General features: G+C 52.2%; 2 protein-coding genes across 2 annotated transcripts; one reads left to right on the top strand and one right to left on the bottom strand.

The window, feature by feature from the left end:
• Window positions 1–60: 60 nt before the first annotated feature.
• Window positions 61–4,240, top strand: SIX5 (SIX homeobox 5). The gene is made up of 3 exons (XM_016212545.2): window positions 61–911; window positions 1,826–2,628; window positions 2,916–4,240. The coding sequence occupies exons 1-3, from the start codon at window positions 112–114 to the stop codon at window positions 3,533–3,535; spliced, it is 2,223 nt and encodes a 740-aa protein (XP_016068031.2). The 5' UTR covers window positions 61–111; the 3' UTR covers window positions 3,536–4,240.
• Window positions 4,241–4,914: 674 nt separating this feature from the next.
• MEIOSIN (meiosis initiator) lies at window positions 4,915–21,331 on the bottom strand. The gene is made up of 16 exons (XM_087827439.1): window positions 21,261–21,331; window positions 20,586–20,663; window positions 15,937–16,027; window positions 13,659–13,770; window positions 12,285–12,419; window positions 11,976–11,984; window positions 11,230–11,386; window positions 10,985–11,004; window positions 10,062–10,170; window positions 9,150–9,250; window positions 8,522–8,677; window positions 8,052–8,125; window positions 6,984–7,136; window positions 6,670–6,911; window positions 5,736–5,825; window positions 4,915–5,083 (listed from the first exon to the last, which is right to left on the bottom strand). The coding sequence occupies exons 1-16, from the start codon at window positions 21,329–21,331 to the stop codon at window positions 4,915–4,917; spliced, it is 1,767 nt and encodes a 588-aa protein (XP_087683565.1).
• Window positions 21,332–25,430: the final 4,099 nt, after the last annotated feature.

Raw genomic sequence — 25,430 nt, 5'->3', positions numbered from 1 at the left:
AGATCGGGAAGCGCGAACGGGGAGGCGGAGAGGGGGACGGGCGGGGGAGGGGGCTGGGGAAAGCCCGAGGGAGGAGGAGAAGGAGGGAGGAACTTCCCAAAGTTGCAAAACATGGCTACCTTGCCTGCCGAGCAGAGCGCGGGGCCGGCGGTTGGGGGGGAGGCGGTGGCGGCGGCAGCGACCGAAGAGGAGGAGGAGGAAGCGCGCCAGCTCTTGCAGACATTGCAGGCGGCCGAGGGTGAGGCGGCGGCGGCGGCCGGGGCCGGGGCGGGCGAAGCGGCGGCGGGAGCGGAGGGCCCGGGGTCCCCGAGCGTCCCCGGGTCGCCCCTCGAGGCCGCTGCCGAGCCGCCCACGGGCCTCCGCTTCTCGCCGGAGCAGGTGGCTTGTGTCTGCGAGGCGCTGCTACAGGCGGGCCATGCCGGCCGCTTGAGCCGCTTCCTGGGCGCACTGCCCCCGGCCGAGCGCCTACGTGGCAGCGACCCGGTGTTGCGCGCTCGGGCCTTGGTGGCCTTCCAGCGGGGCGAGTACGCGGAGCTCTACCGGCTGCTGGAGAGCCGCCCCTTCCCCGCTGCCCACCACGCCTTCCTGCAGGACCTCTACCTGCGCGCGCGCTACCACGAGGCCGAGCGGGCCCGGGGCCGCGCGCTGGGTGCAGTGGACAAGTACCGTCTGCGTAAGAAGTTCCCGCTGCCCAAGACCATCTGGGACGGCGAGGAGACCGTCTACTGCTTCAAGGAGCGCTCCCGCGCCGCGCTCAAGGCCTGCTATCGCGGCAACCGCTACCCCACACCGGACGAGAAGCGCCGCCTGGCCACGCTGACCGGCCTCTCGCTCACTCAGGTCAGCAACTGGTTCAAGAACCGGCGACAGCGCGACCGGACTGGGGGCGGCGGCGGCGCGCCCTGCAAGAGGTGAGGGGACCTGGGCAGCACAGGTCCCGCTTTCCTAGGAACGTGCTCCCCACCAGCCCCCTTCTCCCGCATGCCACTGCTGCAGCCAGCGCGAACTCCTCAGAGCCTCCCACTCACACCCTCTGGCGCCCGCCGCGCGCGGGGAATGGAGTGGATGCAAAGGGCACACTCCCGGGGCCCTCTCCCCAGCATCTCTGCTTCTTTCGCGGAGGCTGGGAGGCCTCTTCCCACAGCTCCACTCACGGCCCCATCCTAGATCCCATCCGTGTGGGTGGTTAGACTGGGGAGGCAGTGAGAAAAAGGGGCTACAGGGAAAGGGGGAGGGGCCTTTGTCCACCCCACCCGGCGTCGGGGCTTCTTTCTGGCTGCTGCGCTGCGGGGCCCTACCTGGACCTCGGCTCTTTCTCACACACCCTTCCCCGCCCCCCCCTCAGGGCCCAAACAGCGTGGTCCGTCGTCTGTCTTTGTTGTGAAACGTGAACCTTCCCCAGCTCCGGTTTCCCTGTAACCCAAGCCCTTCCCCTCCCACCCTGCGCGCCAGCCTCTCACTCCCTTCTCTGACGCCCTGGGAGGAGGGCACCGGGAGCTCTGCGGGCTGCTGCCTCTTCGCTCTCCAAAGCCACTGGGCTGCTTTCAGCCTGACCCAGGAGACTGGGGCAGACTGGGTGCTCTGGCCTCCTCCCTCCCGATTTGGTCTTTAGCTTTTATGCAGTGGTGTCGATGCAGGGCTTGCAGGGGCTCTGTCCCTGGGGTCCTTAGGTGGTCTCAGAGAGGAGGTCTCATAACCCCTAGGCATTGTCCCCAAAATTGGGGCTGGGGAAAGATGGGGAGGCTCCTGCAGCTCTGTGCAGGAATCTGGCTGGCCAGTGGGGAAACAGCATTCAGGGCCACAACTCAGTCCTTTCTCCAAACAGCGAGTCTGATGGGAACCCCACTACTGAGGATGAGTCCAGCCGCAGTCCTGAGGACCTGGAGAGGGGGGTGGCTCCAGTGGCCGCAGAGGCGCCTGCCCAGGGCTCCATATTCCTGGCTGGGGCCACCCCTCCTGCTCCATGCCCTGCGTCTTCCTCCATCCTGGTGAACGGGAGTTTCCTGGCTGCCAGCAGCTCACCAGCAGTGCTTCTCAATGGGAGCCCTGTCATCATCAACAGCCTGGCCCTGGGTGAAGCCTCCAGCCTGGGCCCCCTGCTGCTCACAGGGGGTGGGGGTGCCCCACCACCACAACCTAGTCCCCCGGGTCCCAGCGAGGGCAAGACCTCCTTGGTTCTGGACCCTCAGACCGGGGAGGTTCGACTGGAGGAGGCTCAGCCTGAGGCCCCTGAGACCAAGGGGACCCAGGTGGCTGCTTTGGGACCACCTGGAGAGGAGGTGCCAGGGCCTCTACCCCAAGTGGTGCCTGGTCCCCCACCAGCTGCTGCCTTTCCTCTACCCCCAGGACCAGTGCCTTCTGTGGCTGCTCCACAAGTGGTGCCACTTTCCCCACCCCCTGGGTACCCTGCAGGCCTGGGCCCCACCTCCCCACTGTTGAACCTGCCCCAGGTGGTGCCCACCTCACAGGTGGTAACCCTGCCACAGGCTGTGGGGCCACTGCAGCTATTGGCAGCTGGGCCAGGCAGCCCTGTGAAGGTGGCAGCTGCAGCGGGCCCCACCAATGTGCACCTGATAAACTCCGGGGTGGGCGTGACTGCTCTGCAGCTGCCTTCTGCCACTGCCCCAGGTACCGCCTTTTGCCTCCCTCCAGCCTGGGTGAAGGGTAGTTACCTCAGGGTGGGAGGGTGCTGTTGGTGGTCTTGGGGGTGGGGGTAGCTCATCCCTGCTATGTTCCAGAAACCTCCTGTGCCAGGTTGTGTGGGGGCTCAAGCCACCTGGACTTGGTTCCACTCAGGGGAATCGGTTTGCCTCTGACTAATCTCCTTCCTCCTGCCCTCCAGCAGCTTAATCACCACCTCTGTGCCTGGCCAGCTGCCCCCTCTAACCCTGTACCTCCCCATCTTTCCTCAACAGGAAACTTCCTCCTGGCCAACCCCGTGTCTGGCAGCCCCATTGTGACAGGTGTGGCAGTGCAGCAGGGCAAGATCATCCTCACTGCCACCTTCCCCACCAGCATGCTGGTCTCCCAGGTTCTGCCACCTGGCCCCAGCCTGGCCCTGCCCCTGAAGCCAGACACAGCCATCTCAGTACCTGAAGGAGCCCTCCCCGTGGCCCCCAGCCCTGCTCTCCCAGAGACCCATGCCCTAGGCACACTTTCTGCACAGCAGCTGCCACAGCCACCACCTGCCCCTGCTGCCACCATTGCTGCCAGCCTGCCCTTCTCCCCAGACTCCTCCTGTCTCCTGGCTGGCTTCCCTGCACCCCCGCCTGAGGGCCTCATGCTGTCACCCGCAGCCGTGCCCATCTGGCCATCAGGACTGGAATTGAGCACAGGCACAGAGGGGCTGCTAGAAGCAGAGAAGGGGCTGGGGACACAGGCCCCCCACACTGTGCTGAGGCTCCCAGACCCTGACCCTGAGGGGCTGCTGCTGGGGGCCACGGCAGGGGGCGAGGTTGATGAGGGTCTGGAAGCTGAGACCAAGGTCCTGACCCAGCTACAGTCAGTGCCTGTGGAAGAGCCCTTGGAACTGTGACCCCGCCAGGCCTCATTGCCTCTCCTAACAATGGTGCTTGAGATCCAGGACAGCTGGGAGTAGGGAACCTTTCAGAAACACAGTTGTTGATGAAGATTCCACACACACTACACCCCAACTCCAGCTGCTTAACCTCTCCAAGCCCTGGACCTATGGGGGGCTCACCCCCGTCCACTCCCTATCCAGGGGCACCGTCCCTCTGGATGGGAAGCCTCCTCTGTTACAGACCTCTCATTGTTCTGCCCCATATATATGGGGAGACCTGGGGGTCCTGACTTAGGGGCTCTGCCCCCCTTGACCTGGTACGAGCTGTGAGCTGAAAACCCTGCCAAATGGCTGGATTTCCAATCCCCTTGAGCCCTCTCCCTATCACTCCCTAAAACACTATTAATAGCTCCACTGACCTCCAGAGTTCTCAGAACTGCTTGGAATCCAAGGGTGGAGGACCGGCAGTCCTCTGCCCAGGGACTGACAGCCTCCCAGCTGGGCCCTTCTGCTGCAACAAGATGCAGGTGTGGGGAGGCCTGGGCGAGGATCAATTAACTCCCCCTGGACTGCAGCCCTTGTTATCATGTCCAGTCCCAGACCAAAGATCCCCTCACCCGTGGGACAACCTTGACCCCCGTGTCTAGTTTGTATCCTAAATCTTTATTTTTCTAGGACATGTTATGCTTACATTTCAATTAAAGTTAACAGACAACGAAAGCCTCCAGGAGTGTGGGTTACTTTCCAAATAACTTGCCCAAAGAAAAACCTGAACCACACAAAGCCCATTTTGAGATTCTAGCTCTCTGATCACTGCACCCTGAGGGGGATGAGCTTGGAAGTGAGGTTTGTGGTGCAGAGAGTGCGGTTTCTTTCAAACTACAGACCTTGTGACTTCGAGATCCAGGGTAGGAGTGCCCCCAGGGCTGAGGGAGCAGGGGACCAGGGCAGCCTCCCTAGTCTCCCTTGCTGGTAACAAGGGTTCCACTTTATTTTGTTGGCAACAATAAATAATCTATAAATAGAACAGGGGAGGGAGTAGGATAAGGTGAGAATGAACAGGGTTGAAACCATTTGATTCTGGGGTGGACAAAAGCAGGTCAGAGGGGAGCCCTTTCTCCTTAACTTCTCCCTGCATTTCATTCAGGGCTTCCTTCCTGGGGGTAGAAAAGAGCTGTGAAAAGGGCAGAGTTCAGCTGCCCCCGTACAAGGCAAATACACAAAGCTATGGGGTCAATAAATCCGCCCCCTCCCAGCCCATGGGAAGTGGTGAAGGGGACCTGCCTATCAGGGCTGAGGCCCAGGAGGGGGCAACATCTTCATTGGTTCCTGGTTTCAAACAAGCTGTAGGAGCTGCAAGGTGATGAGGGAGAAGAGGTGAGGTGGAGTTACCCTCATTTGTGGTGAGAAGGCAGCTGAGAAGCCGACTCTGAGGAACAGCGGGCCCTGTCTGCCAGCAGCTGGTAGAAGGGCTTGGGTACCCCCCAGTCCTCATCCTCGCTGCTGGAGCTTTCCTGCTTCACAATCCGATTGTGCTGGCGGCTGAACCTTCGAGCTTTGATGCTGCGGGGAGGCAGTAGGACAGGTGGGTTCCTCACTGGCCTCTCAGGCTCTCTGCCTCACCGCTAGTGCTCTGGCCCCAGTAGTGGCCAGAGCCTGAGCTGAAGGGTAGGCCAGGGCTTTATTTGGTCCCACAGGGCGGGCAAACCTCTAGGCCTCCAAGTCCCGGTCTACAGTGGGACTCCATCAAGGGCTCTTTGCTGAAGCCCCACACTCCTGTTAAAATCTGTGCACACAGAGGTGTGTTTCAAGGGCCAACTGAGAAACAGGCAGGTGGCAGCTCCATAGATGGTGAAGAGGAGGGGGTTTCGGGAAGGGAGGGGAGAGAAGAGGGGAGAGAGGAGGAAGCCAAGCGAAAAGGAAGACCCAGTTTCCTGCTTTGAGAAACTCCCTGTGGCAGAGAGGGCAAAAGAAATTTAGGGCAGTGGGGTTCAAATCCCAAATTAAGCTATTTACCCTTCTAAGCTCCAAGGTGGACCACTTCTCTACCTCTGTCACTCCCAAATATTTCATAAAAGTTTGCAACGCCCAAATCTCCCACCCCAGTAAACTCCCAGCTGTTTCCACTCTCATGAAGCTCAAGGCTCTGACAAGCAGAGCAGGGTTGAGGAGCAGGAGGCCCTCTGCTCCAGCACCATGCCGCTGGGCTTCTCACCTATATGGTCTCCGCTCCTGCTCAGTCATCTCCCGCCAGAGTTGGGCCAGCTGTTTGGTGGCAGCCGTGGATGCGGTCCCCGGGCAGGCTCTGGGACAGGAGGGAGGAGGTAAGGAGAGGCCTGCAGGGCAGCCTAGCTTGGGCAAAGGACAACGGTCTGACCTGACCATGAAAGCTCCCTTGCCCTCTCAGAGCCTCAACTTTCCCTTTGAGAACTCAGATCTTTCCTACCCATGTTAGATATCCTGAAAGGCCTCCATTACACACCCTGGAGCTGAGGCATTAAAAAGGGGGCTGACTAAATTGTTGGGACGGTGACACCTGTGTCCCGAGACCTGTAGGGGTCCTGTGTCCACTGCTCCCAATATCAGCCCCTGGATCTTCCTGTAAGGGCACCAGCTCTTCTCTGCTGTGGCCTGCGGGCCTCCCATCCCTTGGCTTCAGGCTGGCAATGATGGGTTCAGGGTTGGGCTCCTGATCTACCAAGTCGGACCCAAGAACTTTTTCTTGAAACCTTAGACACAAGGAGCTCTCCTCTCATACGGTTGCTAGGATGGTAGCCAGGAAATGAGCCTGGACTTCCCAGGGGTGGCCTTGCCCCACCCAGCCCCCCTTGCCTGAGAATGAAGCCCTTGGAAGAGAGTGGCACCAAGAGAGGGACAAGGGTTCCAGACAGCATCCGGTGAGCCCTTGGATCAACCACATCTGAACCCAATCAACCCCTCCCTTTTTTCAGGTTATATAAGCCAATTAATTTCCTTTTTTCTTAAGTCTGAAGTGGGTTTTGCTGCTTACAATTGACAGGCCCTGATCAATGCTCTGGGGCCAGGTGAGATGCTGGGGGAGAGTATGGCTGAGAATGGGCCCAATGTGTCAGACAGCAGCGGGGCAACATGCTCTAGGGATCAGGTGGCCAAAGAGGACCCCCACCCACCGGATGTACTGCTTCCGGTTCATCCTGCAGAACATGATGAAGCCATTGACACACTTTTTCTTTGTTTGAGTGGGGCAGGGGGCTTTCTTCTTTTTGGGCTTCACTGGGCCCCTGCCTGCTTGGCCCTTCCCGGTCTTCCTCCTGGCTGAGGGCAAGGTCGAGACCCGCCGGGTGGGGGTCCAAGTGTAGTCTCCATCCTCATCACTCGTGGACTTCAGGTCCTCAGGGTCGGCCTGAGCATCCTGGGTAGGGGGCAGAGAGATGAGAGCGGGCAGGAGAGGTGGGACCAGCCTCAATGGCTGTCTCACCCTCACCTGCTGCCTCCACACCAACTCTGTGTCATTGTCGGTGTCCATATCCTCAGAGCTGGGGATGGATGATGCCTGGCTGTCTTCACTCAGCGAGAGGTGGTCCAGTGACACTGAGGACTGGCACAAGCTGTGGGAGTCAGGAAGGTCTTCGGGGGCCTCAATGGGTGTGTCCTGGGAGGTGAAGGAGAAAGGTGGAGGGGATGTGAGTGGAGACAGTGGTGTCTCTTCCTGCTCCAATTCACTGCTTTCCTAGGAAATGAGCATGAGAAACAGCTCAGATTCAAGACAACCTTGTCCAAACACCCCCCTGGATATTCAAACAAATGTTCCCAAGTTCCCACAGGGGTCAGAGAGGAGCTCTATTGGACTCAGGTCTTCTGCTTCCTATTCTGGGGCAGTACCTCTTAATCCCATCAGTTTACCACCTCACATGGTAGCCATGATGCCCTGGGCAAGTATTAACCTCTCTAAGCATCAATTTCATTTACAGAATAGTGTTCACTGCTTGTCTTGAAGGACTGAGAAGCACCTAGCTCAGTGCCTGGCACTTACTAAGGGCTCCACTAAGGGTATCTATTTTTGCTTTTACTGCCCATTCAACTACTCATTGAGACAGAGGCCCCAACCCCACACACACATACGGGAGAAAGAATAGTTTGGAGACCAGGGTTGGGGCTGCCCCTTTGGACAGTGAGCTCCTGGAGCAGACAGTAGCTACAGAGGTCACCCAGGGGCTCTGGGAAGGAGCTCTTTCCAACTGAGGATTCCTGGGGTTGCTCTATTTTCTATTGAATGAGGTCATCACAGAGACCCTGTCTCATAGAGCAGTTGTAAAATTACATGGGGTCTTTTATGGGTACCTAGCAGCTTTTTAGCTTTCATCCTTTGTGTCTAGTTCATTCCAAGTGCCCAGCACAGAGTAGATACCTGGTGGCCAGCAGTGAGCATTCAAAGGATGAGCAAATGAGTCTCTGACAAGGTCTAGGGGATGGGTGAGTGAATCAAGCAGGTGAGTGATACCTGTGGAAAGGATGGCCATGTCCATGGATGGATGGGTGGAGAGATGCCTACCTTCTTCTGTGGTACCTCCAGCATCCAGGAAGAAGGTGAAGACACAGGATCTAAGAAAACTTCTTCAAAGAGAGCTGCCAGGGAGAGAAGCCAGAGAGTTGGCTGGGACATAAATGTCTCCCTCAGTGCACCAGGCCTCTGTCCCACCAGCCTGCTAGCCAGAGTGCCACTCTCTAGGTTCCTGGATCTCCTCCCCTAAGTCCAAATCTAGCTCCCAGCCAGCTCCCCTGGGCCACCTCCAACCTGGGCAGAGCAAGTGGGTCCCTGCTGCAGGCTCCTGGGGCCTCCCACTCCCCACACTGGCCTGGGGCTCCACTCTACTAGGCTCTGGGCTCTTCGAGGCAGGGCCCAGATGGCATTCATCCCTGGGTGTCCAGAACTGCCCAGCACAGGGCTGCGCACTTACTTGGTGGGCATCACCATCTGTTTTCTGAATGAACCAAGCATCAGGTCCAGCCCTGCATGCTCACCTTGGGTCAGGTACTCGCTGCCATCCTCCAAGATCTGTTCTGGCAGCATTTTCCCTGGGGAGCTGAAGAGGGAAGGGCTGAGACCTAGGATCTCACTCGGGTGGCCCATCACACTCCAGTTGTCAGCCTGGGGAGGCCCCAAAGCCAGTGGGCTCCCTGAAAAGGAAACATCAGGCTTGGGGGTATGGTCACAAATTTCCCTCTCCCCCAGCTGGCTTTGAGGAGATGGTACCAGACACTAAGGAAAGATGACTGTCAACTGCTCATTTTGAGTGCTTGGTAGAGGAAATTAAGAGGCACAGTGCCTGGCATTATGTCAGGGATGGCAAAAAAATAAGTATCATAATGTGCCAGATCTGATAGAATGATTGTAGCTACCTGGAGCTCTGTGTTAAGAAAGATTCTGAGGTAGTGTCTGGGATCACCAGAAACAGTGATGCTTGATTAGCAATGTCTGCCACGGCAACCGACAGCTAGTGCCAGTGGATACTCTGTGTGTTTGCCATCCCTGTGCTTAGCAGACATTCATTCCCTTTCCCACTTCCCTCCCTTCCACTGAAATCCTCAGAAGGAAGGCACCGAGAAGGCCCACATCAGCCTATAAAGAAGGAAACAGAGTTTCAGTCACCATTGGGGCTGTCCTCGGGGGTCCAGGCAGGAAGCCAAGGGTCAGCATCTGGGGCTTCCTTGTCCACTTCCTCGCTAGAATCATAGAACACCAGCTTGTACCTGCAAGAGGTGAAATTCAAGAGGCAGAGCCTGAGCCAGAGCCCTAGGCTAGGAATTGCTGTGCCCCTGGGTGAGCTGTCCTCCATTGGGTGACTCAGTGTTGCCCATGGAAGACAGGGATCCCTCTGTGCTGGCTACTGGCAGGGTGCTGGGGGCAGAAAGCTTAGTCAGTTTGAGGTGCTGCCCTCACAGAGCTTCAAGGTTTGTGAGAAGAGGCAGCTGTAATCAGGCACTGACCACTCAGTTATGGTGGGTTTGGGGAGGTCAGACAGGTGAGTAGGGGAGGAGGGAGTACAGCACTGAGATTGGCCTGAAGGAGGTAGTTTTCCAGATAGGTGAGGGGACCAGGCTTGCAGGGGAGAGGGATCCACCCCTGGGTGAAAAGCCCAGGGGGGAAAGGGCATGGTTCCCATGAGGAGTGGCAGGTATTTGGAGGTGTTAAGGGTAAGATTCATGGGTGAGGGGCAGGAGAGGGTGCTATCAAAGTGAGCTAAAGCCAGAGTTCTCAAGTGCCAATGAAGATATTTGGGCTCTGAGGGAGGGCTTTAAGCCACGAACTGACGTGGTCATGGTTTGTGTGACTACGAAGGATGACCTGGAAGAGTGAGAAGGGAAGCAGGGAGACTGGTGAGAGGCTGGAGCCCATCTCTCCTCTGAGCTTATGATGTCTTCAGAAAGCTGGGCCCAGAGCAGTGCTCCTTCCACAGACACCAGCAGAGGATATAAATCAGCCTCATTTCTTACTGCCCCTAAGCCATTGAAGACCAAACACCTCAGTCTTCCCCATTCAGAGCCCTCAGGGTTCCCTTACCTGGGATAGAGCTGTGTTCTGTAGAGAAAACAGGTCCTCTCAGCCCCTTGCTGGGTCCCCAAGGCAGGGTAAAGCCCATCATCTTGGGCATTGTTTTTGCAACAGCAACCTAAGGAGGCAATTCAGGGTGATAACTCCTGTGACTGGGATGAACTCCAGACTCCCAGATGCAGGGATGAGGAGGTGTCAGGGTCTGCCACAGCCTCTCCCGCCCCATCCTATGAAAACCTCAAGCTTTGGGACCTCTGCATGAGGCTCAGGGGCAACCCAAATCACCACTAGGTTTCTGGAATCCCACTCCTTTATCAGAAGCTGCAAGGAAGATAAAATCCTTAAGTAGAATAATGACGATGAAGATGTTAGAGAACACAAAGTGCTTACCAAGGCAGCACGGTGTTAAGCATTTTGCATACTGTTCAGCAACCCTTTGTGAGAGAGTACCATTATTACCCCCACTTTACAGTTAAGTAAACTGAGGCATTGAGCTATTAAGTAACTTGCCCAAAGTTACACAACTAGCCGATCTGGGAAGCGCTCCCTCCCCAGATGGGTCAGGCATCTCCTCTGGGTCCCACAGGGCCCCAGGAAGTTGGGACCACTCTGGACCACAAGTGATAGTGTGTAACTCCTTCACTGAACTGTTGCCAGCACCCGGGACATGGCCTGGCAGAGAGGCAATGCTCAGGGAGTAAAGGCTGAATGAACAAATGGATAGAGGATAGAATATCTCCAGGGTTTGACTTCACTTGCCCCCTTTCTCACCTACTCTCTGCTGAGTGAGCCATCACACCTTTTGAATCTGGTGCCCTAAAGTGATTGTTGGCTGCATCAAGTGAAGTCTCATGAGGAGGCCCTGCTCTTAATCCCAGTTCTGCCACTGCAACTCTTGCACAAGGGTGGCACTAACCCTGTCCCACCCTTACACCCTGAAGGGAAAAGGAAACTGGAAAAGAGACCATAGTGTGAAGTGAGAGACAGTGTCTCTCTTGTGCACTGTTGAAGCCCCAGCTGCTAGGACTGTGCCCGGATATTGTGGATGCCTAATAAGTGGTATATAAATGACTGGCTAAATTAATGGTGAGGGAAGACCAGCTTGAGATGTCACAGTAGACATTGTTCTTGGCCACATCCAGCAATGTCAGCTGGGATCTTCTTCCATTTCTGTCACCTTGAGGCAAGGCTGATGTAGCCATAGGGGTGAATGTAGAAATCAGGGCATCTTGGAGGAGTCCCCTCCACATTTCCTCCCTTCTGGTCTTGGGATGGGGTCACCTGCTTCTTGGGCTTGTCCAGGGCCAGACAGCAACAAGGGTTCTGGGCCCATTCTGGCTTTCTGGGACAGCCGAGATACAAAAGCAGGTGGGGCTGGGGGCTTGAGTGTCACCAGAAGATGGCTCAGATGGGGGTCTTCTTTGCTCTGGGCCTAACCACCTATTTCAAAGCTGTGCCTGGCCTGGTCACTCATCAGTGTTTCAGGGTAAGCCCAGATCCTCAGTTACAGATCACTTAGTCTAATGCTTCCTTCCCCTCCCTACAGGTTAGAATCACCTTGTAAGCGTTGAAAAAATACTGAAGCCTAGCTTGCACCCCAGACCACTGAAAGCCAACTTTCTGGGTATAAGACACAGGCATAAGCATTTTTTTAAGCACCTGGATGATTCAGATGTGCAACCATGGCTGGAAATCATTGATTAGGTCCAACTCCCATCTTAAAGACACGGAAGCTGAGGCCCAGGAAAGAGAAGGGACAGGTAGTGAGTTATAGCAAGGCTGAGGCCAGACCCAGGATGCTGGTATCTCCTTTAGGTCTTTCCTCCCTGATGCCCATGCTCCCTGATGCCCTGGCCCAAGGATGGATTACTGGCCATAAAGACAATAAATGCTGACAGCAGCTTCCCTTTGCTGCACACTGACCCTGTGCCTCTCCACTTAAGCATAGCTTGAACAATACATTTTCAGGCTCCTAATCCTTAAGACCACCCTGTGGCAGGAACTACAATTTCCAGATGAGGAAGATGAGGCTGAGAGGACAGTGACCACCCCAGGTCTCAGAGCTAGTAAGAGGAGGAGCCAGAAATTGAACGCAGGCATGTCTGACTCTAAAGCCTTGTCAGGGGTTCAGGATTGCTGACTTGGCCTCCCAGGAGTGTGATGGTCCTGGAGAAGGAGCCCCATTTCCATCTGACCCCAACGTCCTGTTCTCCCTCCACTGACAGCTTATACCTGATGCTCGGGTCAGCTGCTTCTTCCTAGGTTTCCGAGAGGATCCCCAAAGACAGGATTTACAAGAGTGTGGGGAGCTAGGTGGAGTGAAGTGTCTCCGCCTTGCTGAGCCCACAGAGGAGTTCCGGCCCAGCCCTGCACAGGACAAAGAGGGAGACAGGTCAGATGCCCTCACCCTCATGCCATTCCAAATCCTCCCAGACAATGCTTCCCAATCCTGGCAGGGTGGGGGATGGTCTGCCACAGTCCATAGGCTAACTTTACAAAGTGGAAACTGAGGTCCCAGGAGGAGATCAGACTTGTCTGAGGTCTCACACTCAGGCAGCAAAAGTACAGGGCGAACCCTGGGGTTTCCTCAGGGCCACTCTGGGCCTTGGCCTCGAGGGAAGACAGACTCAGTGCTTTCCAAGTTTGTCCCCATATTCCCCACCCCAAACTAATTCCTCCTCCTACCTTCCTCAAGACAGTGAGGGTTCCACCACTTATCCTGGGTCACCCTCAGGTCTCTCAGTTCTTCCTCATTAACATCTCCCAAATGTACCCACTTCTGTCTATACTCAGCTACAGTGCCAGATTGGGCCTCATCGTCTCCTGACTGGATCATCCTGACTAGTATCTTCACTGATCTCCTTGACCCTAGTTTCTCACTTAATAACCAACTCTCCACACTAGATGTTAGAGACCTCTTTCTGGAAAAAAAAAAAAAATCCGGTTATGGCTTAAAGTCCTTCAGTAAGTCTCATCTTCATCTCCCTCCTCAGCCAAACACTCTAAGCACTTCAGGATCTCATCTCTGCCTCACCTCCTACCCTTCTTTCCTGTGTATTTTTTACATCAGTAATGACAGCACCCAGCACATAGAGTGCTGGATGACTGGCATGTTCCAGGCACTGTGTTACAATACTCCCTACGTGTATTAACTCATTAATCTTTACGACAAACACAGGAGGGAAGCACTAGCTTCGGTCCCATTTTGCAGATGAGGAAACGGAGGCACAGAGAGGTTAAGGTAATGACTTGTATCTGAGCCAGAATCTGGCTCAAGAGCCTGCGCTTGTCATCTGGACACTACACTGTCCCTTCAACCACACCCAACTGCTTGCCTGTGCCCAAACATTCCACATGTGTCTTCTCATGACTGCAAGCTCTTGTTCAGGTTGTTTCTTCTGCTTGTTTCTTCCCCCTTCTACTATCCTCAGAGGCCCAGCTCCAAGACCCCTCCCCCACAGTCTTCCCAGACACCCTCTTCTGACTTTGTCCCTCTGTAAGTCCTTGAGATCCAAGAGGGCCTGGAATGTCTAAGTCACTCAGGGTCCCTGACCTCAGGACAACACTTGTAGCAGGCCCTGGGAAATGTGGGCTGAACGTACTTACCCCCAATTCCACCTTCCCTGTTGCTGGTGTGGAATTTGAGCAAGGCCTTGGCCACATCGATGTTTCTCTGGAGGTATTGAATGTAGTGCAGAATGTGCTGCAGGATCTCCTTCTGCCCACAAAAGAAAGTTAGGGTTATGCACAAGAGTGGGGGCCCGAGACATGAGGCAGGAAGGTTCTAGGACCCCAGTCCCCACCCAAAGAATTCCTCCTTTGACAGACACGTTCCTATTTTGCTAGTTTTCATTGTGGCCCAGCGTGGTAGTGGTTACCACTAAGGAAACGGAGGCTCAGTGTAATGGGACTTGCTAAGGTTACAGAGAGGAAGTGGCCAAGGTGAGATCTAAAGCCAGGTCTGTCTGCCTCCCGGTCCAGGTGTTTGGCACACACTGTTCAGCTTCCCACCCTTGGCCCTTTGCACATGCTGTGTTCTCTTCCTGTAAAGCCTTCCTCTTCTTCCCACGCATTCCCTCTCCTGGCATCTCCTCCTTTGAGAAGGGGCCCCAGGAATAAGCTTAAGGAAGGATGAAGATGGGGAAGAAGAGGGATCCTTAGCACAGTAGAGAATCAATGGTAAAGAAATCAGGCTGACACCTGGGGAGTATTCCATGAGGAGATGTGGCCATCTGGTCAGTGATAAAATGATGCCTGTCCCCTGACTAGAATGTCATCCTCCAGAGAAGGAACTGTGTCCCAGACATGTCTGCTCTCCCTGCCCAAAGCTTATGACAGCATCTATGTGCACCAAATACTTGAATGTTCGAAGATAGAGTACCAAATCTCTCCAGTATTTCTGAGCACTGTGGTGGTCTGTGGAATACCTCTCCCTAAAACTGTCCAGGTCCTGATCTCCGGAACCTGTGAACATGTTGCCTTCTATGGCAAAGGGGACTTTGCAGATGTGATTGATGTGACTGAATAAGGACCTTCAGATGGGGAGATTATTCTGGATTACCTCAGTGGGCCCATTGTAATCACCAGGGTTCCTTATAAGCTGGAGGCAGGAGGGTCAAAGGCAGAGAAGGTGAAATGACTTTGAAGCAAAGAGAGAGAAGGAGAGATTTGAAAATGCTATGCTTCTGGCTTTGAAGGGGCCATGAGCCAAAGAGCATAGGTGACCTCTAGAAATTGGCAAAGGAAAAGGAAACACATTCTCCCCTGGAGCCTCCAAGAAGAACCAAGTCTGCTGACACCCTGACTTTAGACCAGTGGACTAATTTTGGACTTCTGACCTCCAGAACTGTAAGAGAATAAATGTGTTGGTTTAAGCCACTAAATTTGTGGTAATTTGTTACATTAGCAACAAGAAACTAATACAAGCACTTATGAGAGATATTTAATGGGGATAATCAACATGACTGGGGACTGATGGAATGTGACAGGCAGGGAGAAGCTTAGGGTTAGTGTCTGACAAATCTTTCCAAAGCACCTGCTCCTCTGAACCTCTCTGGAGGCAAGTAGCACATTCCAGCTGGGATCAGTTACTCCTGTGTTCAAACCTTTATCTTCCTGACCAGATTCTGAGTTCCCAGAGGATGAGGACTGGGTCTCAAATTTATTTGCCTCCCCTTGTTACAACCATAAAATATCTGACATCCAACAATTTTCCCATAAATGGCTGATGAATGAATAGATAAGTGACTGAATAAGAGGAACTATAGCAAGAAAACATCTTGCAAAGCCTTCAAGATCTCTGAGTCTCACAGTAAGTTGTTTTCACTGGGAGTGAGGTGTTAGCTCAGCACTACCTACATTTATTGAGTAGCCAATAGGGACATGCAGAGAAGCTTTATCTGTTTCTACCTGGTAGAGGCCATACCCACAGGTCACAAAACAGGGTGGGAACCAAAATTTATTCAGGGCTTGTCATGGTTATTATATCATTTTGGCTTCACAATATCTCTGGGTAGGAGGAGTTATCTTTACTCATTTTACAGCTGAGAAACACGAAACTTGAAAGGCTCATAACCTGAGCCACCTGCCCAGGGTTCTGCAGTTGTGGAGCTGGAGGGCTCGGACCCATAGCTGGTTGACTCCCAAAGCAATGACCTTTACCTGGCTCCTTGCTTATTTTTCCCTCCCAGTTCCCCCTGCCTCCTTTGTGAGAAAGAATCCCACAGTCATGGGCTCACAGAATTCCCATTCAGAGCAGAACAATTCCCATCTAGTGCTGTCACTGAAAAGGTCTGTCTAGATTTCTCAGAACAAAGGAAGTTGACCTGCTTACCCATATTTTAAAATCTACCTCCCAAATCCACCTCCTCTCCAGTCCACCTACCTTGGTAAACTTCTTGCTACTCATCTTTGGGGCCAAGGGTAGCAGCAATGCCAACTCGTGGAGTTTGCCCGTGTGGTTTTTTCTTTGCTTCCTGTTTTGGGACAAGAACTATCTTTGATTAGGACATCCAAAATGGAATTTGGCATCTGACTCCCAAACCTCCTGTCTCATTGTTCCTCATCTTAGGGATGTCCCCCACCCCAGGCACCTGAGACAGAGTCCCAGACATCATCTGGACAGCATCCCTTATCCCCTTGTCCAGTCAGTCACCAAATCTTGCCCATTCCTCCTCTGATCCTTTCTCTCCATCCCTGCAGCCCCTACCTTAGCCCATTTACTGACATCCTCATAGGCCCTCCCAGCTTCCCACCTGGCCTCCTCCAATCCATACTCTCTAGTAGAATCAGAGGGATCTTTCTGAAACACAAATCTGACCACAGTTTTCTCATCTGTGGAGTGGGAATGAGGATATTCATTTAGGCTCAGAGGATTAGCAATCGGACTAAATAAATTAGTGTGTGAAATTGCCCAGCACAGAACCTTATACACTAGTTGCCTAATACATGCTTCAAACCTCTCAATGCCATCCCGTTATTAAAGATCAAGTTTAACCCCTCAACGTGGCTTACAATGCCCCTCATGGCCTGACCCGGCTAGTCATTCTCTTACTTCCTTTGGTTCTCTCCCATTGTCTGACCCTAACTCCACAGGACAGGTGAGGTACCTTTGCTATGGTCCTCCAGCCCCTGTATTCATGAACTTCTCTGATCCCTGAACTGATCTGAGAGCTGGGTGGTGGGCACCACTGTATCTCTAGCACCTAGAACAGGGTCTGGTACACTGCAGGAACTCAGTGCATGTTTGCTAAATGAATGGATAAAAAAGGAGCATGAAAGCAGTTGACTCCTGGACAGATGAAGAACTTCTGGGATCTAATCCCTGAATTCATAATTCATAATATACCCATACACACACACCACTATACCCTCTCCTGACAGATGGAGACACAATGACATTGGAGCCTCTTTCCTAAATCACACACCACTACCATTGCTTATCCTACTCCCTCAGGAATGCCCAAGCACTCCTGTCTCCACCAATCCTTATTTCTCCTTTCAGGGTCCTGTTCAAATGCCACCTGCCCCAGGAAGCCTCCCAATCTCCCTTCCCTTCCTGCCAGGCCCTGGGCTGGACACCGTGGGAACGGAATCACTGTCTTTGAGGAGATGAAGGAGCAGTGTGAATGACACACTTACCCTCCTAACCAAATGCTGACGTCCTAAAAGAATCTCACTCATTCAATGATTACTTATTGAGCACCAACTGTGTGCCAGGAACTGCGATAGGTGATAGGGATAAAAATATAAAAAAACAAATACAACCCCTTCTAGAGTACACAGTATAGTCAGGGATAAAGTCATTAATCAAATTGTCACACAAACAAAATTGCAACTAAGACCAGAACCAGCTATATAACTTGCTTGGGGAGGAGCACTACAAATAAAAATGTGGGACCCCTTGTTTAAAAACTGATAATTTCAAGATGGTGAGAGCAGAGCACTAAACTAAGCATTGGGCTCTTCTAAGCACAGGACCCTGTGACTACGTGAGTCACATACCCACGCAGTTGACTGGTTGGAGATAAAGGTGAGGTGTTGCTTGATGTTATGGAAGTTTATAATAGGTGGCTTTGACCTAATCAATGAGGTTTTCTCTGAGGAAGTAAACCTGGCCAGAACCTGTTCTGCAGGATTATTGGAAATGTATAGGTAAAGAGCAAAAGAGAACATTTCAGATAGAAGGGACATGTGCAAAGGCCCTGTGGCATAAGGGAGTATGGAGAATTCAAAAGAAATAAAGCAGGAGTGTCTGCAGCACAGAAAGCAAGGAGTCCTATAGGGCAAAAGGAGTCCTGTAGGCCAGAAGAGGCAGGGTCTTGTAGGCTCATAGTGCAGAAGAGTTTTGCCTTTATCCTAAGACCAATGGGAAGCCACTAAAGGGGTTTACACAGGGGATGACATCATTAGTTCATCTCCTCAAAACCACTATGAATACATAAAATTATAAAATTATACATGTTAGTCGACTGAATGAAGGAATGAAAGAAAAAAAAAAATCAGCAATTGGTCTCTAGTTACCTCCTGATAGACACCATAATTTTGAGGGGCAAGGGTGTTGGGGTTCTAGGAGAAAAACTAGGTAGGCTGATTTCTAAAGTCCTGCCTACTCCTGATATTTATTTTTGGCACACCACATTCCTTCTGTTGTAGAGGAGTCCCTGGAAGTCCTCGTGAGAAACAACACAGACAGAAAGGAAGAAAAAGTGTCCAGGCCTAGGTATTATTTGGCCATGTCTGAAAAAAAGGGTTTCACACCAACTCTAGTCCCTGGGTGTTTACTCTGAGTTTTGCAAAGCACCAAGAGAGCCTTCTGTGCAAACAGAGAAGTTCTAGAAAAAAATTTTGGAGGGAACAAAAGGGTGACTAAGAATCACAAAATCCTGGCATCTCCTGGGCAGTAGTTGTGAATTGGTATGACCTGGGCTCTGCTCACAGGGGCCTCTGAGAGCCAGACACTCCCTCCCAAGTCTGCCCCTTTCCTTGCTGGCTGGTTCTGCTTTTAGCCAAGTTCTTTCTTCATAGTCTCTCTACTCTTCACCCACTTACCCCAGCTCTGCCCTTTGGGTCTGTGGGGAACAGGTCAGCTCCAGCCACATGGATCCCTTTTCTGTTTTTCTAAGCTGCCAAATTTATTTCTGCCTTAGGGTCTTACTATTCCCTTCATCTGGAATGTTCTTTTGCCCTGTTTTTTGTTTTTTTAAAAAACACCTTGCCCGGCTGGGCGTGGCTCAGTGGTTGAGTGTCGACCTGGGATCCGGGAGATCGGGGTTCGATTCCCGGTCGGGGCACATGCCCGGGTTGTGGGCTGCAGCGGATCAATGACTCATCATTAAGGTTTCCATCTTTCTCTCTCCCTCTCCCTTCTTCTCTCTGAAATCAATAAAGATATATAAAAAAAAAAAACAACCCCCAAAAAACATCTTTATTGATTTCAGAGAGGAAGGAAGAGGGAGAGAGAAAGATAGAAACATCAATGATGAGAGAGTCACTGATTGGCTGCCTCCTACACACCCCCGATTGGGGATTGAGCCTGTAACCCGGCATGTGCCCTGACTGGGAATCAAACCACAATCTCCTGGATCCTAGGTCGATGCTTAACCACAAGCTACACCCAGCTGGTTGCCCTGATTTCTACACGGCTGGGTTTCTTCTTTCCCATTCACCGCTGATCTTAAATGTAATCTCTTTAGCCCTGGCTGGGTGGCTCACTTGGTTAGAGTGTCGTCCCAGTCAGGGCACATAATAGGTTATGGGTTCGATCTCCAGTCGGGGCATGTATGGGAGGCAACCAATCTCACATTGATGTTTCTCTCTCCCTAAAAAAAAAAAAATAATAATAATAAAAATCAATAAACATCCTCAAGGGAGGATAAAAAATAAAAAAGTAACCTCTTCAGAGAGGCCTTTGAAATGACAAATGACTCCAGTTCCTGGGTTTCCTCACCCCTGAGCTAATCAGCCTAAACACTCCCTAGGTCCTTTATTTTATGGGAGCTGGGAGGAGCCTTAACCAAGAGCCAGTCCAAATTTCCCCATATTAGGTATAGGGAAACCAAGGCCTGGTCCCTAATTTGACCTAACATGCACAGGAACTTAAGAGTTAGAGCTGCCCCGAAGTGGAACAAATCAGGGAGCAGTCCCAAGAGGCAGCATAATAATTGGCTATAAGCTTCAGCTTTTAAAGCAGACAGACCTAGACTGAACTCCCAGCTCTGCCACTTGCTGTGTGACTTTTGGTAATTGCTTTCATCTCTCTGAGCCCGTTTTTAACTCATTTATAAAATGCAAGTGGCTAGGAAGTTTGATCTTGTCAGGAAGGTGTTTAACAAAGTACCTGGAACATCGGGAGTACTCACAAAATGTTAGTTCAACACAGAAGGTGGTCATTTGTCAGATTTAGGGATAAGGGATATTAGAAAATGGGATGGAGGTATTTATTGTATGACTATGATTGATAAATCTGTTGTTTTGAGTTGACCAACACCCAATCCCCCCTTTCTTGGTAATAGTTTCCTTTGGGGGACCACCCCTCCCCTTCTCTCAGTCCGTGGGGTTCAGAGAGGCTACCATCAACCTCCCCTTCCACTAGAGAGCACTGAAGCAAGGTCCAGCCAAGCAGAGTCACATTGATTGGTTCAGGACTGGGGTTGTAACCCAGATTTGGCCAATCAGAGTCAATAGATTCTGGAAAGAGACTGTGCTGGTGTTGTCAGGTTAGCAAGATATGGATTTGGAGCTGCTGAAAGCCATCTTGCTCTCACAAATGGAGAACCTGCTTGGGGAGGAAGCCAACATGGACCATTGCTGAGCCGAGAAAGGCAGTTTCATGGCAACACCATTTAACCTCCACCTGGAACCAGCCAAGTCTGATGACTCTGAGTTTTTGGTTTTTTTTAAAGGATCCAATAAATCCCCTTTTCCAGCTTAAGCTGGTTTCAGCTAGGTTTTTGTTCATTGCAACTAAGGGTCTTCCTTAATACAAGGATCCCACATCTAGAAAGGGGGAAAAGACAATGCATTGCTGGTGACCTCTGGGATTCCAGGAGGAATGGGCAGCGGGACAGGCATTCTTCATTTTCTTCAGAGTGCTCCTTCTGAGCACAGTACCTAAGTAGAGAATTTGAACAAAGTAGAAACTTACTTTTGGAGTTAATAAATGAATGAAGAGGTGAATGGACAGAAAGTCATGGAGGTGGCAGTAGGGGATACGATGACCTCTGGCTATTTTTTCTTTTCTTTTTTAAAAAATATGTTTTTATTGATTTTAGAGAGGAAGGGATAGGGGGAGAGAGAGAGAAATTTCAATGTGAGATAGAAATGTTGATTGGCAGCAGGGGACCAAGCCCGCAACCCAGGCTTGTGCCCTGACTGGGAATGGAACTGGTGTCCTGGTGCATGGGATGATGCTCACCCACTGAGCCACACCATCCAGGGCAGGCTATTTTTTCTTTATCCTGACTTTGGAGGGAGAGAGAAAACTCATCCAACCCTCACTCTGTTGTGAAAACCCCCTCTATAAGATTCCTGACCTTGAAAATGGTGGTTATATTCCTTGTGGAGTTGTTCTTAGGATTAAAGCATATCAAAGAAACAAAAGGCTTAGCAAAGACTCTGACAAAACAAAATGCTCGGTAAACATTATTGCTATTTTTGTTCAACAAGAGTGGCTGGAGCTCTAAGGAAGATGGGGGGGGGGGTGTTTACCTGTCACTGGAGCTCAGAGAACTGGCTTTAGGACATTCAGGGAAACACACATATCTGCTAGGCCCCCACATCTGCGAAGAGGGAAAAAGAAAGACTTATTAGTGACCTCTGGGATTCCAGAAGAAATGGGCAGCATGACAGGCAGCCTTCTTTTTCCCCATGGTGGTTTTTTGAGCACTAGAGATCCCAAAATGGTGTTCCCAAGCCACATAAATATGGGCCCAGAGACCAAATTAATACCCCAAAACTCTGCACCGAAGTCCATGAATCCCAAATTGTAAATTTGGGCCTCTAAGTCATGATCCAGAGCTAAAACTAAAGAGCAAATTCCCAAACTATGACTTCAGAATTTCAGTCTTAATAATGAGATGTCAGACCCTGAAATGGAGACCACCAGGCCTGAAAACTGGTTTGAGATCTCTCATTTGTGATACTAAGACACTAAACTATGCCTTTAAACTCCCAAAGTGAGGACCTAGAACCCAAAAAGGAGCCCTTCCAAATCTAAAAACCCTAAACTCTAATACTGAGATACCCTAGACACCTCAACTGTCAACTTCTGACCCAAAAATATGACCCCAATCCTAATATTAAAATAACAGACCACAAACATTAACACGGAGAACCCAAATCCTAAAGAAATCTAAGCCCTCCAAAGCAAACCTCAGCCCTCCCAAATTGACCTCAAATCCTAAAATAAAGACTTCAGGACCCCAAAACTGTCACTTCAGACTCTCAAATTGTGACTCCAACTCTCAAACAGAGATCTCATATGAGTCCCACTCTGAGACCCAGACTCTAAAATTGAAGCCCCATACTTCAGGGGCTATGGGCCCTAAAACTTAATTCTCAAGGTCCCAAACTGTGACTCCAGACCCTACATCTCATACCTTATACTCTACATTAAGATTCTAGACCCTAAATCTACACTGAGGCTTCAGTCCTCCCAAATCAGACCCCAGGCCCTCAAAATGATACACCAGAATTCAAACTATGACTTCCAGATCCCAAAATTAGGATCTCCGGATTCCAACAGGAAAGCTTCCAGTCACAAAACCCAAGACCTTCAGATTCCAAAACTAGTTATATCCTGACACAAGTCCTGAGACCCCGGATCCCTCAACCTATTCAAACAGCCTTGCAGTATCTCAGACTTGAGCCTGGATCCCCAAACCTAGCCCAGCCTCAAACCCTAACTCAGCTCTGCTGCTCCAGTCCTGCCTCACCCACAGCCCTGCCCCTGGGGGAGCGGGGGGGAGCACGCTTGCCCCTATGCCCCTGAAGCCCCCACAGGGAGGTCACCGCCACAAAGTGCTGCTCCTGAGTGCCGGTGGTGCGGGTCAGTTCCCCACCCCAATTCCCCTCAGCCTCCAACACCCGCCTCTGGACGTGCAAAATGGCGTGAGGCACCCCTTCTGGTTTAGCGCCAGCCCCACACTTGGGAGCCGGATCAGGCTTCGTCTCGTGCAGGTCCTGGAAGGCTGGCGGTGCGTGCGGGCCCTAGACCGGCCTCGGCCACCACGGTCCCATCCCGGGTCTGGGGCTGGGCACGAATGCCCTAGAGCAGGGATCCTGCCGGAGGCCTGAAGAGCAGAGCAAGAGTGCGCCCGAGGGCAGGCCACGCCCCCACCAGTTCCCGCCAAGAGTGCTGGGCGCGAGACTGGAAGCAGGAAAGGGCAAGGTGCAAGTGGACGTGCGCACGCGCGCCTAGCAAAGGGCCCTGTTTTCTAGCATGGCGCGAACTCGGCCTCGCGCCTCCTGACACTTCTTTGCTGGAGGGCGCCAAAGTGCCGACCAATCAGCGCTCAGTCAGCTGCCCGCCTTTGCCGCGGACCCCGCCCCGCCTGGCCACGCCTGGACAGGCCACGCCCCCTGATAGCTCAGCTGGTCCTGGGCCCCAGAATCCTAGTCAAGAGGAGGCGGTGTCTCCCCAACTGCCAGTTCTCCGAAAGAGATCTGGCCTGTCACTCTTCAGGCCCTTCGGTATCCCATTTCTATCTTTTCCCTTCACCGCATATCTAACAAGGGCCTACTGTTGCCAACCACCACCGAGCTGCAAGTGGGAATTTAGCTGCGATCTTCCCAGTGCAGTCTGGAAGGCTCACAGACCTTGAGAACCTAGTGAGGAAGGGGCTAATTAAAGTCCGATATATTGAGGAAACCATTCAAAGAAGGGGGCCATTGGAATTGGGCCTTAGTGGCAGTTCCCCTCATGAAGATGTCTGTGCCTCGATATAGCAAACTCTCCATTTTAGAAAGCTCACTCCTACCGCCCTTGAAGAGGATGGACTGGAAAATGAGTGGAGAGTAGAGGCCCTGGCGTCCAACCCATTTCAGTTCCAATCCCTTTCTTGCTGTGTTGCCATGGAAAAGAGGCTTAATCTCTTTCTACCTTATTTATAAATTTGGAATGAGTCTTACTAGGGTCGTCTGCAGGATGTCACCTATATAATTAGAGTGCAATCTTTACTCAACTGTTCCCACTGTTCCAGGTGCTTGTACAAGTACACAAAGATGCCTGTCCTCGGGGAGCTTCTATTCATTCTAACTGCGATATGGACAATTCCTAGTGCATGGGACTTTTTTCCCTTCGAAAGCTTAATTTTCTCACTTGTAAATTAGGAGGCGGTGGTAAGAAAACTAGGGAGAAAATGGATGGGAAAGTGAGAAAATACAGGGCACTGTTAATTATTGCGTTAATCGGCTTAAGTAAATCGATAAACTTGTCCTTTCGCAATTCTCTACCTCTCACAAGCTTCCCTTTGCAATTTTCTCAATTCTCCCAAGGGCCCCGGGCCAAAATGGAGACTGGACTCGCTCTCCTTGTGCGCCTGGCGGGGGCGCTCTCTGCGCCTGCGCTGCCAAGCGCCCTCTGTGCCCGCAGGGAATTACAGTCATTCTTTTCCTCAGCCCTTTGCTTCCTTCCCTACCTCCGAGCTTGACCGTGCTGCCTTCTGGGAAGTGTAGTGCATGGTCGTCCGGACTCCAATTCCCAGCGGGCTTCGGGGCGAGAACCCGGAAGGGGAGGCTGGAGAGAAGCGAGTGGGGGGAAACCCGCGTAGCTGAGGGAGCTTCGGCTCGGAGAGATGGTGAGAACCCTGAGTGGGGGCCCAGGGGCGCTTAAGAGCCGAGGCGGGGGTTCGGGGCCGGTTGGCGAGAAGAAAGAGATAGGGGCTAAAAAAAGGGCTGAACGAAGGGAAGTCGCTTGGGGGAGGGGGTTGAGGGGAATGGGAGCAGGAGGGAGTAGTAAAAGAATGGGGGCTGGGGTTGGGTCTTGGAGGTGGAGAGGGAGTGGAGCTTTGGGATTGATTGTAAGGAAGCTCAGAGCTCGGGAAGGGAGTCCCGAATTGGAGAAGGTGCCAGGAGTCCAGGCAGAGGCCCTGATGGGGGCAGGGTTAACCTGTGGGATATGGAAACGCATGGATGGTCAGGGCTAGATGAATGAGGGAGTCTGGAGGTTTGGAGGGAGAGGCCGGCTGTGGATGTGGTGAATTGGGGCCTCTGGATTGGATTGGGAACCAGAGAGCAAGTTTAGATAGTGGGAGAGATAAATCAATGGTAGAGTGGTGTGTGGGTTAGGCTCCAGGACTGGGGGTGGGATGGGAGCCTGAGACTAGGGGCCTGGATGTAACCATAGTTTTCCTAGTCCAGCCAGAGAGTCCTGAGAAACTGGACAGTCACAGAACTCTAAGATAGTATGACCAGATAGGCTATTGAGACAACCTTTTGCACTCTCGTTTCTCCACTGGGATTTAGAAAAGTGTAGTGGTTTATGTGTCCAGCATTCAGATCTCTTATTCTGCCACTCCTTTGTGACCTGTGAAAGTTTCCCCTCTCTGAAACTCAGTGCCCTTATCTGTACTGTGGGAACAACTTGCCACTGAGAAGAGGGGAGGCGTCATAAAATCGTTACCCTGGCTGGCAATAAGTCCTCAGTCTCAGAGCTGTTGGTGGGAAGTTCCCCACCCCAGGAATGTGACTGGGCCACAGGTGCTAATGGATTCCCTCCTTTTCAGTCCAGCCCCAGGGGTGTTTTCGCAAAACCTGACACTGATCTGGGTATACCCCAGTTTAGAAGCATGAAGGGGCTCCCTACAGCCTATTACAGTTAACACTTATTGTTTAGGAAATGCCTGGCCCTATTCTTAGCTGTTTGTGCACATTATTTAA

The sequence above is a fragment of the Miniopterus natalensis genome, chromosome 18 (assembly GCF_054644295.1).
Source record: "Miniopterus natalensis isolate mMinNat1 chromosome 18, mMinNat1.hap1, whole genome shotgun sequence".
In the NCBI taxonomy this organism is placed as follows: domain Eukaryota; kingdom Metazoa; phylum Chordata; class Mammalia; order Chiroptera; family Miniopteridae; genus Miniopterus; species Miniopterus natalensis.
The sequence above is the reverse complement of the archived record's forward strand: the minus strand, read 5'-3'. Positions and strand labels throughout refer to the sequence as shown.